A 16,584-nucleotide genomic window follows, 5' to 3' on the forward strand; every position below is an offset into this window, starting at 1 on the left:
TGACTAATTGGAGCCAAGAACCATGCAATCCCTTTGGCACCACCAAAATGCCTCTTAATAGTATGCCATTTTTAATACTAATTATCTACACTGCTATGCAAAAGTCCCAAATAAAAACATACTCAGTTATAAGATCACAAGACTATAAGATATAGGTGCAGAATTAAGCCATTTAGCCCATCAAGTCTGCTCTACCATTTCATCATGGTTGATCCAATTTTCCTCTCAGACTCAATCTCCTACCTTCTCCACATATCCCTTCATGCCCTAACCAATCAAGAATCTATCAACATCTGCCTTAAATATAAAGATTTGGCCTCCACAGATGCCTGTGGCAAAGAATTCCACAGATTCACCACTCTCTAGCTAAAGAAATTCCTCCTCATCTCTGTTCTAAAAGGACACCCTTCTATTCTCAGGCCATGCCCTTTGGTCTTAGACTTTCCCACCATAGGAAACATCCTCTCCACATCCACTCTAGCAAGGATTTTCATCATTCAATAGGTTTCAATTAGGTCACCACTCATTCTTCTGCATTCCAGTGAATACAGGCCCAGAGCCATCAAAAGCTCTTCATAAGACAAACCAATCAACCCTGGAATAATTTTCATGAACCTCCTTTGAACACTCTCCTTTCTAAGATAAGGGGCCCCAAACTGCTCACAATACGTCAACTGATGCCTCAACAGTGCTTTATAAAATCTCAACTTTACATCTTTGCTTTTGTATTCCAGTCCTCTTGAAATGAATGCTAACATTGCATTTGCCTTCCTCACCACAGACTCAACCTGCAAATTAACCTTTAGAGAATCCTACACAAGGACTCCCAAGTCCCTTTGCACCTCAGATTTTTTTGTATTTTCTCTCCATTTAGAAAATAGTCAAACCTTTCATTTCTTCAGGAAAAGTGCACGAGCATACAATTCCCAACACTATATTCCACTTGCCATTTCTTAGCCCATTCTCCCAATCTGTCCAAGTCCTTCTGTGGCCTCTCTACTTCCTCAAAACTACCTGCCCCTCCACCTACTTTATATCATCTGCAAAGTTTGCAAAAAAACCCCCATCAATTCCATTATCCAAATCATTGACATATAACGTAAAAAGATCAGTCCCAACAGAGACCCCTGTGTAATATCGCTAGTCACCAGCAGCCAACCCGAAAAGGTCCCTTTATTCCCATTTTTTGCCTCCTGCCAATCAGCCACTGCTTTGTCCATGCTAGAATCTTTCCTGTAATACCATGGGCTCAAAGCTTGTTAAGCTTAGTTTTTTTTAAACCAACAGAGCAACATTGCCCCCCTCTGCCTTCCTACCTATGCTTTTGATACAATGTGTATCCATGGACATCAAGCTTCCAATGTAATCTTTCAGCCATGATTCAGTGATGCCTACCATCATACCTGCCAATCTGCAACTGTGCTGCAAGTTCATCTATCTTATTCCATATACTGCACACATTCAGATACACCTCCAGTCCTGTATTGAGCCTTTTCAATTTTGTCCATCTTTTACATTGCAATTCGTGTTGACTGCAATTTTTCCCTATCAACAGCCTCTCCTCACTACACATTGCCTCTGTTTGTAAACCAGCTACCTCATCTTCAGCACTATCATCCGCCTTTCCTACAATACTTCTTGCACTGAGATACAGGCAGCTCAGAATACTAATCACACCATGTTCAACCTTTTGATTCCTAATTTTATCTGAGGTCTTACCAATATCTACCTCCACAAATTCTTCATTAACTGATCTAGCACTCTGGTTCCTCTGCAACTCTAGTTTAAACCCGAACAACATGTAGTATTAACATACTGACCATATGCCAATAGCTTAGCTCTGCAAAACTAGATTTACTAAATGAATTTCGAACCTCCTTAAAAATGTATTGAAGGTTTTTTTTAAAAATGGAATGTCTTTGTTCTTTAAATTATTTAAAGAACATTTTAATTCATTAGGAAATGAGGCATGCAAAAAGCTGTTGATATATTTTAATATAACTACTATACATTTCAAATTGGGTTAATTGTTTTAGACCTCAAATGTAGAACAAAGGTGACTGCAATTGTGCTAGTTCCTGCTATCATCCAGAAATCTAAATTTCAACTTTGTCAATTTCCATCCACTTCTCACATTCACATGGCCACTCCCTGATACTTCCCCACTTCGATCTTAATGAATGGGCTAGAAATCAATATCTATTGCAAGTCTGCAGTTTTCCACAGCTATCTTAACTGCATCCTGCAGCATCCCACCCTGCCCCCTGTAAAAACTCCATTCCATTTTGCTAGTTTCTCTATGTTGTGCTTGTTCTTATGATGGCACATTCCAAACAGTTGTACTGATACATACATCTTTTATCCTTTCTGCAATGAGTTCACATGGCCATCGGTGCATCTGTTCAATTTTCTGCACTTCTGCTCTTACTACCCTCCCACCCAGAACAAGTACAGAGCTCCCAGCAGGCTCCACATTTAATGTACCATACTATAATTTCTGCCACTTTCAATTTAGTGCCCTTCACATGCTCCTTCCTTCCACTTCCAGTGTATCGCTGGCTTATTTTTCCATTCTTCTCAAAACCTACTCCACTTGTTACTGCACACTGCCAAGTAACTACTGGGGATGCATCTTCTTTACCCATCATCCTGTGGTGCAAACACTCCTTCCAGTTAAAGCAGCAATTCACTTCTATTTTGTTCAAGTTCAGTGCACTGCATTCAAGATGCTCATCAAGTGGTTTCTCTACACTGCAGAAACCAAAGGCAGATCAGCCACCACTTTGCAAAATACTGCGATTCAGTCCACAGGGAGATATTAAGCTTACTGTGTTTGTCACTTTAAACCTCCATCTCACTCTCAATGATCCCTTTACCTTTGGCCTCTTGCACTGTTGAATAAAGCCCAAAGCAAGATTGAGAAACAACATTACACCTGTCAACCCACAACTCAATACTGAATTCAACAATCTTGAGTCTTACCATAAATATTAGAAATGTCAGTTCCATTTACCTGTAACTTTAATTGTGCTTTTCTCTCCACTGACTCTGCCCAATCTATTTGAACATTCCCTTATTTTGGATTGACCAATTATAGAATTGGGAAGTAGCAGTTTTGCATTTTCTCCCTTCTGTTCTCATTCATCTTCTACTTGTACCTTCTCCAGACAGATCAGCTATGATTAACAAAATGGCACCACCCTTATTTAGCCAGAGTGACCACTACTTGTGTTTCATCCCATCACAGAATTCCCTTCACTCTCTCTACCCTTCTTCCTTCTCTGAACCTTAGAACAAGTTGGCCTAGCTTTAAAATTTAAAAGTTTAGACAGATCCTGTCTAACCGGAATACTTCCAGCATTTTCTACTTTAACATAGCCTCACTGTTCTTTGTCCACCGGCTTTTAAGCCCATAATGTCTTTTAAAAGGTCATGGTGCATTGGAGATAAAAACAAAGATATACAAATTATCTATAGATGCAGGGCAAACACTCACTAAACTTTCATTCAGCAGGTCATACGGAGGCTGCCATTTCAATACAACAAATGTCCTGTCCTCCTTCACAACATGCAAGTGGCGAGGTGGCAGCCGGTTATCAGGTATCATCTTGACAGCAACATATTCAGATGGTGGCCCCATATATGGGACTACAACACGAACCTGGAAATATGTATAGAAAATTAAAAAGTGATCGCAGGTAAAGTGAACCACCTCAAACCTTCTATAATCACATTTTAGATAAATATTATGCATAAAACTAAATAAGGACGGCTCAGTGATGTCAAATCAATGCCATCTGGCAGTTTGAGCAAGGAATACATGATCAAATCTTGAGACTGCCTCCACATTTCATACCCTTCTTGAAAGGATTGATAAAACTATCAAAAATTCAATGTTATTGCACCCATTTTATAGGTACAAGTTCAACAAAGCATCCAATATAATTCATTCCAGAACACCTGCCCCAATAGTAAAGGTTTCTATAAAGCCAACATGTTAAACAGCTGTGAGGATTTTGGGAAATATAATTAGAAAAGTCCTAAACTCAGCTGGATTGGGTTGCTTAACTATTTCAAACTGACCACACACTGCATGTGCTGTACATATCATTATTTTTCAAGTGTAAGAATTTTTTTTATGATTAGGATTCTCCTTCAAACTACACATTAATCTTACAGTTCACAATCAGCCATCATGTGAGCACATCTCAAAGAACCCACATTATACTCTCCAGAATGTTGTGATATCCAGGCACCACCAGGAACGACCCCTGAAAACTACCAGTTACAAGCATTCGACAATGAAGTAATTTCTCAATGTTTTTCTAACATACTCATTTGGCAGTCTCATTAGGCTAATCTTTTTGTTAAGTTTGAGTTCAGAAGGAATCAATCCAACTTAAAGTGACAAGATTAAAACTGATCTAGAATTTTAAAAGAACAAATCTTTTTTATCATATTTCCATGCAAACAATAACTGACCTTCAGCAGGTAAAAGTACAATAAATGAAATATCTACCAAGAAGAGATACTGCTCATCACTGCGCACTATCGCCGTGAGATGGTTCTTGGATGATTTAACAATACTTGGACTCCGATACAGTTCCAAAAATGACGTGGCAAAGAAAACACCATAAACCTGTTAACAAAATAAGATTGTTACTGTCAAGTTATTTCTGGACAACCTTAACGTTCCAATGATAACTTGTCATCATTGCATACAAGAACTAGTAAGAAACCAAATAAAGTATGCTTTATTGTAGATTAAGTAAAAAGAAATCAATGGATATAGTAAATTTGGATTTCCAGAAGGCTCGTTGAGGAAAGATCGTGCACAGGAAGCTGGTTAGCAAGGTTCGGGCACATGGAATTAGGAGTATCATACTGACATGTATTGAAATTTGGTTATTGTACAAAGAGCAAAGGGATAGGTTGCAGCTAGGGTTACTGTAATAGTTAATGCTTCAGTCCCAGCTAATCACTATCTACTGTACATCAATGGATAGATCAATAATGTCAATATAATAACAATAAATAAGAGAATACATCAATGACTGAAGATACAGATGTATTTAAGTCTATTGCTAGTACTAGGTGGGATTGTGAGTACAGAAGATCATGACAAGAACATGGCAGATAGAATACAACATGAAAAATATAAAGTAGTCCATTTTGCTGCACATATAGCAAAAGCAGCAAATTTGTTAAATGGTGACAAATTGCCTAGTGTTCAAAAAGACCTCTGAGTTCTTGTGCACAAAGTACTGGAAGCAATCATGCAGGTGCAGCAGGCACTGAAGACAAATGGTATGCCAGCCTTTATTACACAAGGGTTTGATTACAGGAATATGCAAAACTTTCTACAAATATACATCTTTTTGGTGTTTGACACAATGGGAGTGAAATTAAAGTACTGGTATACTATTGTCACGTATTTTGATATCCAGTGAAAGCAAAGCTTCTGATTTGCATGCCATCCAGATACCTCAAAACATAGTTACACTAAGTAAAAAGAAAACAGAATGCAGAATATAGTGTTAACAGTTAGAGAAAGTGCAGTGTAGGTACACAAATAAAGATCAATAGTCACAGCAATGTAGATTCAGAAATCAAGAGTTCATCTTTAGTCACAAGAAGTCCATTCAAAACTCTGATAACAGTAGGTTAGAAGCTGTCTTGAGTCTGGTGGTTCATGCTCTCAGGCTTTTGCATCTTTCATCCAGTGGGAGAGGAGAGATGAGAGAAGGCTAGAGTGAGTAGGGTCTTTCATTATGATGGCTGCTTTCCCAAGGCAGTGGGAAGTATAAACGGAATCCACGGAGGGAAGATTGGTTTGCATGGTGGACTGGGTTGTCAACTCGCTACAATTTCTCGTGGTCCTAGAACACTTTCAGCAGTTCACGAGAGTGTCCAGGGATGGCTGTTTTGCTGTGTGAAGACACTGAGTAGACTAGAACAGGAAAAAAAAGAGGATTGGAGCACCATTCGTGAGGACTGCAAAAGGTACAGTCGTGGGAGGAAGATGAACACATAGAGAACTGCTTCGAATCTGTGCAATGGCCATATTCAGGGATTCATCTTCAGATTTGTACGTGTATGGCAGTCCTCACTGACTTAATCAAGTACTGCGTGGATGAGTACGTGCCTTCGAGAACATATCAGACATATCCAAGCCAGAAATTCTGGATGAATCTGGAAATATGCACTCTGTTGAGGGCCAGATCTGTAGTGTTCAAGACTGGCATCCAGAATCCACCAAGACAAGACGTGACCAACGGAAGGCCATTGCAAGAGTGAAAAGGCAATTCCTTGTGAATAGATGCACAATAGCCATGTCATAATTTGCATGCCATTATTTCCAATAAGGTGAAACCTAACAGAATAAATGGATGTGATGCCTCACTCCCTGATGATGAGCTCAACATCTTTCATTCACACTTTGAAAGGAGAATAAAGAATACGTCAGTGTAAATCCCCACAGCACCTGGCGACCTTGCGATCTATCTTGGAGGCCGATATCAGAACATCTTTCAAGAGGGTGAACCTTTGCAAGGCCCCAATGGCATTCCTGGCAGGGTACTGAAAATCTGTGCAAACCAACTGGATGGAATGCTCAAGGACATCTTCAACCTCACACTGCTGTAGTCAGAGGTTCCCAGCTGCTTTAAAAGATCATCAATCATACAGTACCCAAGAAAAACAGAGTGAGTTGCTTCAATGACTACCACCCAATAGCACTCATATCTACTGGACTGTGCTGCCCAGTCCATCACGGGTAAAACCCTCCCCACCATTGAGCACATCTAGAGTGCTGTTGCAGAAAAGCAGCAACCATTATCAAGGACCCCCACCATCCAAGCCATGCCCTCTTCTCACTTCTGCCATCAGGAAGGTACAGGTGCACCAGGACCTGCACCGCCAGGTTCTGGAACAGTTATAACCCTCAACCATCAGGCTTTTGAACCAAGGGGGAAATCTTCACTCACCCCATCACTGAATTGTTCCCACAAACTATGAACTCACTTTCCAGAACTCTTCATCTCAGGTTCTTGATATTTATTGCTTAATTTTTCTTTGTTTTCCTCTATTTTTGTATTTGTACACTTTGGTAAATAAATTTACTTTTAACTTTGAAATTAATACTAAAGTTTGACATTCACACGAGGATTTAAAGCTGGAAATCTGCTAAATGATGCTAAATCTGCTATAACCACCTTCACCACAAGTTTTGTTTTTGCAATTGTTACAAAACCAAGTAATAGAATCTGTGTTTGAATTTTTCACTATGACCTTTCATGTTTTTAAAATAAGCCAGAATACTGGAGTTTGCTAAATATTCTGAAATTGATATATTAAGAGTACCAATCTAAAATTATTAAGCTAACATTCTAGTCTTGGTAAGCAAATTTTATAAATGTGGAGTATTGTTTACACTCCCCCATTCTATTATAAAAAGGATGATTTTTTTTAAAAAAAATTATAAATGAAAAGTTTTTCCACAAAATTTGACATTTGAGCTTCTATCTTAATCATACGTATAAATTATTAATCTATCTATTGCAAAAGCAAGTCTAATTCTGCTTCTTTTGACCTTGAATGAACAAGGCTGGTGAAATAAAAACAGGAAACAAAGAAATGGCAGAAATGTGAAAAATGAAAGAACTTGTGAATATCTCAACCACAAGGACACAAGTATTTAAGAAGGTCATAGGGTTAAAGGCAGACAGATCTTGAGTGCACAACCAATATCCTGCACTCAAGATTCTTAAAGGATGAGAGGGCAGCAGAGGATTAGAAAACAACCTCATTTCAACTGTAGGAACAGAGAAGGTGGGGGACTATAAGCTACTTAGTTTAACACCTATTGCTGGAAAGATGCTAGAGTTGATAATCAAAGAGGAGACAACTAAGAGGATACATCAATACACTTACACATTTATGCAAATATATAATCAGCCAATCCTGTGACAGCAACTCAATGCATGATCGCATGCAGACATGGCCAAGAGGTTCAGTGGTTGTCAGAAATGTGATCTAAGTGACTTTGACCATGGAATAATTGTTAGTGCCAGATGGGGTGGTTTGAGGATCTCAGAAACTGCTGATCTCCTGGGACTTTTTTCCCCCCACACTATGGTCTCTAGAGTTTACAGAGAACGGTGTGAAAAACAAAAAACAAATCCCGTGAGTGGCAGTTCTGTGGGCAAAAACACCTTGTTAATTAGAGGTCAGAGGAGAATGGCCAAACTGGTTCAAACTGATAGGAAGGCAACAGTAGCTCAAATAACCATGCATTACAATAGTAGTGTGCAGAAGAGCATCTCTGAACGAACACATCAAGCCTTGAAGTGGATGGGCTACAGCAGCAGAAAACTACAAACAATCAGAAATACACTCAGTGACAACATTATTAGGTACAGGAGATACTCAAATCCAGTCAACAAGGTTAATGAAAGGTAACTTGCATTCCACAAATCTATTTGAATTTTTTGAGGCTGTGAATTGGGAGAATTGATAGAGAACTTGTAGATTTAGTACATTTAAAGGCATTTGAGAGTGTCATATAAACTACTGTGCATAAGAGCACACAGCATTCAAGGAAGTGTGTGAACAAGAATTGCAAACTTGCTGTCACGTAGAAAACAGAATTAGGACAAATAATTTTCTCCAATGTAACTGACTGATACTTTCACAGGTTATTTGCAAAAAAAAATGTGGCCACAGCACCAATAAGCAGGCACTCTAAAGCATAATCTGTCCTTTGAACAGATTTCACATGGTCAAAGGCAAACACTATCCCATTTCCTCTACTATAAAACAATGATAGTATGGCTGCTAGTTGCCATGTTTCACAGGTCAAAAGAAATGGGAAAGTGTAAAATAAGTATTGGTGTCTACAGAGGAGAACATAAAAGACAGCTCTCATTTTGGGCAATTATTGTTGGAGAGTGCATGTGGAATTAGTTCTGAACAGTATAAAATCCAACTGTTGCAAATCTATGTTTGAAAAAAGCTACTGAAGGTGAACATCTAGGCAAAGTATCCAGAAAGGTGATTTTGACAAGGTCGCAGAGCTGGAAGAACCCACAAGATCAATTGCATCACAGAGGAATAACAAGCACAAGATTTTGCAGATGCTGGAAATCTTCAGCAACACACACAAAATGGAGGAACTCCAAGTCAAGCAGCATCTACGGAGAGGAATAAACAGTTGACGTTTTGAGCCAATTCTCTTCATCAGTTCTGGAAAGGCAGAAGTCAGATTAAGAAGGTGAGGTGAAGGGAAGGAGTACAAGCTAGCAGGTGATGGGTGAGAATAGGTGAGGGAGAAGGTAGGTGGGTGGGGTGGGGGAATGAAGAAAGAAACTAAGAGATAGGTGGAAGAGGTGGCTGAAGGAATTTAATAGGAGAGGATGATGGACCATTGAAGAAAGGGAAGGAGGGGAATCGAAGGGAGGGAATAAGAAGGTGAGAAGAGAAAGGCTGAGAGGGTAACCAGAATGGGGAATTGAAAAAAAGAGAAAGGGAGGGGGAGGAAAATTTTCTGGAAGTTAGAGAAATTAGTTACAGTTCATGCCATCAGGTTGGAGGCTAACGAGGTGGAATACGAGGTGTTGTTCCTCCAAGCTGAGTTGGCCTTGTCATGGCAGTAGAGCTGCCATCCTACTCCTTCCCACACCTCTTTATGCTGGCTTCTTCCCCAACTTTTCTGTCCTGCTGAAGGGCCTTGGCCCAAAATGTCAACCATTTATTCCCCTCCATAGATGCTGTCTAACTTGCCGAATTCCTCCAGCATTTTGTGTCGGTTACAGGGAAATAACAGTTTGCTCCAATAATTACATATATGGAAGATATTTTTTCTGGACTAAACATTTATTAAGCAGAGATTGTCTTCTGTAGGATTTCAGAGAAGAATGGGATAAAGCATGCTATGTTGTTTCTTATCCAGCAACCATGGAAACACTATCAAAAGGTCAATAACTACAATAGCTAAATGTTCTGCCTAGAATACACAGGCCACTTACCACATTAGTTGGGCCACTCCAACTGCAGTTCACAGCAGTCTGATTGATTGGTCCTGCTTGAAGTTTAGGAGCAGCTGGCATCGTTCCTTTTGTTTTAATATGTGTAATGTATATTGGGCTATCTCCTTTCTGTGTTTTAGCCCATGTTGAAATCTCATAATCTGTTCCAGCAGTTAAATTGAGAACTGTATAATAAAAATTATGAATCCATTGATACAAAAAGACCAGACATTATTCCAAGTAGCAGCTAGAGCACAAAACTTTTGAAATATAAAACTATGCTATGCAGATTTTTAGAAAATATTGATAAATGTGACTACAGCTACACTTTTGAAATTATTTGTAGATTTAAGATTTTTTAAAAATTTGTGATCAGAATGTGACCCCAAGTCATAGTAGCATGTGGACAACTTATAATATCTTTCTCAAAGTATATTTTAATTTGTATCTTAACAGAAAGATAGAAAGACCAGAAATCCAAGAGCAAATTTTACAGTTTACTATTCAGGTATTTGCAGATGTTACTGATTACTGTAAATTGAAGGAAATCAAATGCACAAGTTAATCTGAGTAGCTTTTGGGCCAAGGATTGGAACAAAAAAAAAGTTGAGGCAAGCCTCCCTCTCACAAACTGAAGAGAGTACACATACATGCCAGAAAGTTTGCATACAATATTTATTTTTAAGTCTGTTGATGTCCAAGCCAAAATATATGCAATAAGCAATACAATAAAGGTCTCACAAGTCAAGTGATTAGACTTTAAAAAAATTAATTGATGGATTTCATGAGAAGTCATTTGTATTTGTATGACTTCATTATCTGTATCCGCAAATCCATACTGGTACATACCAGATAAAGTAGTCTTTCTTCCATCAAGAGTCAATGTTCTCTTTTCTTTAATATGGGTATCAAACATCCACGACACATCCACCACATAACTGACCACCTGAAAAGAAATATGGTGAAAAAAATTAGGCACCTTCCACTGATGTTCATAAACTTGTCCTGAAATGACAAAGATTATTTTGTAAATTTCTCTTCCAATGCTGCACTAAAATATACTTCTGACCAGTACAATTATCTAGAACAATAAGCTAACTTATAGGTTCCCTTCCAGTCTACATCTCGGAATTTTTATCTTCCACTTAATTACCCTCCCATTAGATTTGAACTAAATTCTTGATTTGTCTAATCAAGTAATGGGTAGTATGTCCATGTACCTCTCACTTTCCCCACTTACCTCCAGAAAATGTCCTGGCTGTTAGTTCCCATGTCATACTAATAGACTAGTCTAAAACATACTAAATCTGAATTTGCATATTACCATCACATATCAAATTAAAGGACATCTGCATACTGCAGTTTTATCTGTATGCCTTGCACACATTATGTAAATAACAGAAACATCCAAACTGAACAGCATGGTTACTGTTTTAGCACCAAGTGACAGTTGACAAAATTTACCTTTCTGATATAGAACTTCATATTGTTCAGTGCAATTATCAAAGAGATGGTAAAGCTACTCAATCTTAATAAAAGGCATTTATTAATGTTTGTTATATATGAAATGTACCTTAAACTTATTATCTAACTGTAGCTTCAAGATAACCATGTCTTCCTTTGAATTTTTAACTTGAACAGTTGGTGGTGGAATAGCTATTATGAAGAAAATGCAAAAACAAGAATCAACATTTACGCAAACAATTGTACACAGCTGTATGTAATACTACTCATTCATTATTATTCATTCACTTAAATTCATCAACCACTAAATTGTTATGTTGACTATCAAATCTGAGCTATTATAAAGATTCAAATTTTAATTATAGTCTCTGTATCTTTAACAGCTTATGGCATTCCACAGTTCAGATGTTAACTCCAAACTAGATTGGGGGCAATTTTACTTTTTCTTATGAACAAATAGTACAGTGTAAGAACAGGCACTTCATTTGGCATGTCAACAAATACACTCAAAAACTTCTATAGTTGTACCGTGGAGAGCATTCTGACAGACTGCATCACTGTCTGGTATGGGGGGGCTATGGAACAGGACCAAAAGCAGCTGCAAAAGGTTGTAAATCTAGTCAGCTCCATCTTGGGCACTAGCCTACAAAGTACCCAGGACATCTTCAGGGAGCGGAGTCTCAGAAAGGCAGCCTGCGTTATTAAGGACCTCCAGCACCCAGGGCATGCCCTTTACTCACTGTTACCATCAGGTAGGAGGTACAGAAGCCCAAGGCTGAAGGCACACACTCAGCAATTCAAAAACAGCTTCTTCCCCTCTGCCATCTGATTCCTAAATGGACATTGAACACTTGGATACTACCTCACTTTTTAAAAAAATATACAGCATTTCTGATTTTTGGACTTTTTAAAATCTATTCAATATACGTATACTGCAAATGATTTATTTATTTATTATTTTTACTTTGTTTATTTTTTCTCTCTTCTATATTATGTATTGCATTGAACGGCTGCTGCTAAGTTAAAATTTTCATGTCATATGCTGGTGATAATAAACCTGATTCTGATTATGATATTAATTTAAACTTATTCCATCTGCCACATATGGTCCATTCCTGTCCGCTCATGTACCTATCCAAATGCTTCTTAAAAATTGCCAACGTATATGCTTTGACTAGTTCCTTCATCTGGAAGCGTATTTCAAGCATCAACCAATCTTGCTGTGATAAAGACTTCATCTTGCTTAACACCTTCAAAATTTCCCCCTCTTATCTTAAAGCTGGGTCCTCTTGTATTTGACATATCCACCCTGGGAAACAATTCTGATTAAGTACCCAGCCTATACCTATCATAATTATATATATTTCTATTAGGTTGCCCCTCAACCACTGACATTGCAGAGAAAACTATTCAAGTTTGTCCATCCTACATGCTAAATCCCAGTGAATGTCTTCTGCACTAAGTGTATCTTTACTGTAAAGTGACTACCTGAAGTGTACACGATTACCCAAATGGAGCCTAACCAAAGTTTTATACAGCTGCAGTAAATGCTGAATTAAAAGCAGCTCATTTTGATCTGAAAATGGTCATTAGGGTAAAAGAATATGGCAAAGAGACCAGAAAAGCAGGGAATCACTCTAAGAAGTGATAAGGTACATTAAAGCTGGACGAATGGGGAGAGTGCCATCGGGTACCTGCAGTCTATAGAAATGGGAGAAGCAGTCCAGATTTATGTGGTTGACCCTCTTTAGAACTACCAATAAGGCTCTTAATGAAATGAGTACTTTTCAGTGCTAGGGGCTGACCTCAAAAAATATATTCAGCTTCTTTCACATAGAGGAATAATCTTGTGCCTATTAATATAACTAAAATATTGAAAATAATTAAAAATGATATTGAAATGTTAGCAGGAACTGTGATGCATCATATAATTTATTTCTTATGTTAAGCTGTCTATTCTCAAAGATCAAGTCAAAAATAAATTGCAACATTTTGTAATAGTTGTCAGGTAAACTGAGGGAAATTTAGGATAAAGTCTGACTATATGTAAATTTTTTTTGGATCATTCCAAGTACTACACATTGTACCTATACAATATATTAATAATGGTCTGAACTTTCTTGATGCGATTGATCTGTTGATCTTATAAGCCCAGGATCAGTCACTGCACATGGAGGAAGAGTTTTTTTCCTTTAATTGATAAAATCATTAAGTACTTCAAAACATGACACCTTTATTTACATCAGTTTCAAAAAAGGGCTCAAATTATGCAAATTTCTGAACTACCAGTTAGGAGTTACTGAACATTGATCAAGGATTTTAAAACTATCTGACTTGGTGCTTTTGAGCTATTAAACACTTTAATAACATCAAAATAGTTCAAGCATTTCAAAAGCAGACTGCTAACTAAAGGGCATTGTACATCATTGCTTTGCAACTACCTTCTCCTTTCTTTGTGGTAATAGTTTTCGAATCACTCCAGTTGCCTATCCCGTGACCTGTAACAGCGGCAACCTGCAAAGATGGAAGAAATTATATTAGAATCTGTTGGAATTTTTTATTTTTTTTAAAATTCTGTTGAGTTCATCTCACAGATAATACTAACAAAAACTGAGGTAAGTGATGCCAAAATTAAATACCATCTCAGTAAGATCCATCATCAGGCATTTTCTCCACCATATTGGGTTAAGTGGACTATTTCAGTGCTCTTAAATTTGTGATGTTGTGATAATCAGATTACAAATATTATACATGTTGTTTTATATATGTAATTGAGTCACAGAATGATAATGTCATGCCTTTGCCAAATTTGCTGGGTTGAAATAAGACTGTTGGATGCCTGGACTACAAAATTTATTAAAAATTCTCATTCCTAGGTTATCAGCCATACGTTGTGTCAAAATATACTTGTCAGAGTCACAGATACAGGCTCTTTGGCCCAGCAAATCCTCGCCAACCACATAACCCACCCAGCTTGTCCGATTTGCTTGCATTCAGACATATCGCTCCAAACCCTGCCCCATTATGCACTTAACCAAGTGCTTCTTAAATTACATAATTGTACCTGCCTCAACCACTGGCTCTGGCAGCTTGTTCCATATAATCACCAGCCTCTGCATGAAAACATTGCCTCTCAGATCCCTTTTAAATCTTTCCCTTCTCACCCCAAATCTATGCCCCCTAGTTTTGGACTCCCCTATCCGGAGGAAATGACTTACCATCCAACTTATCTGTGCCTCGCATAATTTTAAACATTTCTATACGGTCCCTCCTCATTCTCCTGCATATGAAAGAATAAGACCCAGCTTGGTGATTATATGGAACAAGCTCCCTATAACTCAGGCCCTTGAGTCCTGACAACATTCTCAAAAAAATCTTTCTTGCACTTTTTCCCAGTTTAACCATGCCCTTCTTATAACAAGATGATCAAATCTGTATGCTGTACTCCACATGCAGCCTCACCAACAACTTGTACAACTGCAACATTATGACCCAGCTACTATACTTAATGCTCTGCCTGATGAACAGCAGTATGCTAAATGCCTTTTCCACTTACCCGTGACACTGCTTTCAAATGAACTAGGCATCCAGGAGCCTCTGTTCCATTATACTCCTTAGTGGCCTACCAGTTATAGTACAAGTCCTACTCTGATTTAATTTTCTGAAAATTCATCCCCTCCACTTATCTGTATTGAAATCCATTTGCCAATCCTCAGCCCAAATTTACTAACTGATCAAGATCCCACTGTAATCCATGATATCTTCTTCACAATAAACAATACCTTTTAGTATCATATCATTCACAAACTTTCTGATCAACCTTTGTGCATGCACATCCAAATCATTTATATAAATAATGAATAACACTGAGCCCTGTGGCAAACCATGCAGGATGGGTGCCCACTGGTTAGTGTAACATTTCACAGCACCACCAATGCGAGTTCAATTCCTCCCACATACCAAAGATGTGCGATTAAGTTGTGGGAATGCTTTGGTGGCGCTGTAACCATGGTGACATTTGCGGGCTGCCCCCAGCACATCCTTGGACTGTGTTGGTCATTGACACAAACAACGCATTTCACTGTATATTTGGATGAACATTAAACACATAAAGCTAATCTTAATTTCATTTTAAAACCACTAGTCACTGGCCTTCATTCTGAGAAACACCTTTTGACCACCACCCTCTGCTTCTTACCTCTGAGCTAATTTTGAACCCAGCTAACTAGCTCTCCGCAGATTTCATGAGACCTAGTCTTCCAGACCAGAATACCATGTGGGACCTTGAAGGGCTTGATGATGTCCAAACAAATAACTTTGTGGATGTTAAGAAAGGGATTAATGATTTCTATCATTTATGCAAAACAGCTGGGGTGAAGAACAGAAATAAGAGTAAGAGTTTGTTCCACCATTCAATAAGAATAGCCGAGCAGGGGATCACAGCTCGAGTCTCTGCCACTTGCATATGCAAAGCATGAATATGGAAACTAATTTGACACTAATTTTGAATGAAATTTGTAAAGCTACTTTTGGATATACTATACTTTAAACACATTTGAAAACAATGCAACTTCAGCGATCAACTTACTGGACAGTAAATGTATTCTACTCACCCTGACTCTGTACGAAATGTTTATCTCCAGATTCGAGATATTTTTCTGGCATTCAGGGCTTTTCAGTGAAGTCCATTCTTCCACTCCATCTTGGGCATATTCCACCTGGTTAGGTATTTGGGAAAGCATGTTAGGGAGTGGGAGGGGGGAGAAAGAAGAAGGGTTGTCAGGAAAAGATCACAAAGTATAGCTTTTTCAGAATTGAGTATCAATAGACATTAGAACAGGTCACAGTGGAATGATTATATTTCCAGTCAGCACTCCATATTAAAGAGAATTGTTGTAATTCTCTGGAAATGACATGCAATCCTTTATTAAATTAAGTTAGAACTTTTTTTCTCCCAAATCAATAGAACTTAATTACAAACATGCAAAGCTTTCATTACAGCTCAAAATGGAATTTGTGGTATCACAGAGTAGTACAGAACAGAAACAGGCCCTTCGGCCCAACTTGTCCATGCAGACCAAGATGCCTATCTAAC

The 16,584-nt window shown here is 38.2% G+C and overlaps 1 protein-coding gene across 1 annotated transcript in view; it reads right to left on the minus strand.

Moving 5' to 3' along the window:
• sorl1 (sortilin-related receptor, L(DLR class) A repeats containing) overlaps positions 1 to 16,584 on the minus strand; it is a 201,557-nt gene that overhangs the window by 31,085 nt on the left and 153,888 nt on the right. Inside the window, exons 37-43 of the mRNA XM_073029918.1 lie at positions 16,103 to 16,207; positions 13,931 to 14,003; positions 11,599 to 11,681; positions 10,875 to 10,971; positions 10,026 to 10,210; positions 4,520 to 4,639; positions 3,497 to 3,661 (exon numbers count right to left, since the gene is read on the minus strand). Coding sequence (XP_072886019.1) covers positions 3,497 to 3,661; positions 4,520 to 4,639; positions 10,026 to 10,210; positions 10,875 to 10,971; positions 11,599 to 11,681; positions 13,931 to 14,003; positions 16,103 to 16,207 — 828 coding nt within the window. The remainder of the gene's footprint in view (positions 1 to 3,496; positions 3,662 to 4,519; positions 4,640 to 10,025; positions 10,211 to 10,874; positions 10,972 to 11,598; positions 11,682 to 13,930; positions 14,004 to 16,102; positions 16,208 to 16,584) is intronic.

Source organism: Hemitrygon akajei, chromosome 26 (genome assembly GCF_048418815.1).
Source record: "Hemitrygon akajei chromosome 26, sHemAka1.3, whole genome shotgun sequence".
Lineage (NCBI taxonomy): Eukaryota > Metazoa > Chordata > Chondrichthyes > Myliobatiformes > Dasyatidae > Hemitrygon > Hemitrygon akajei.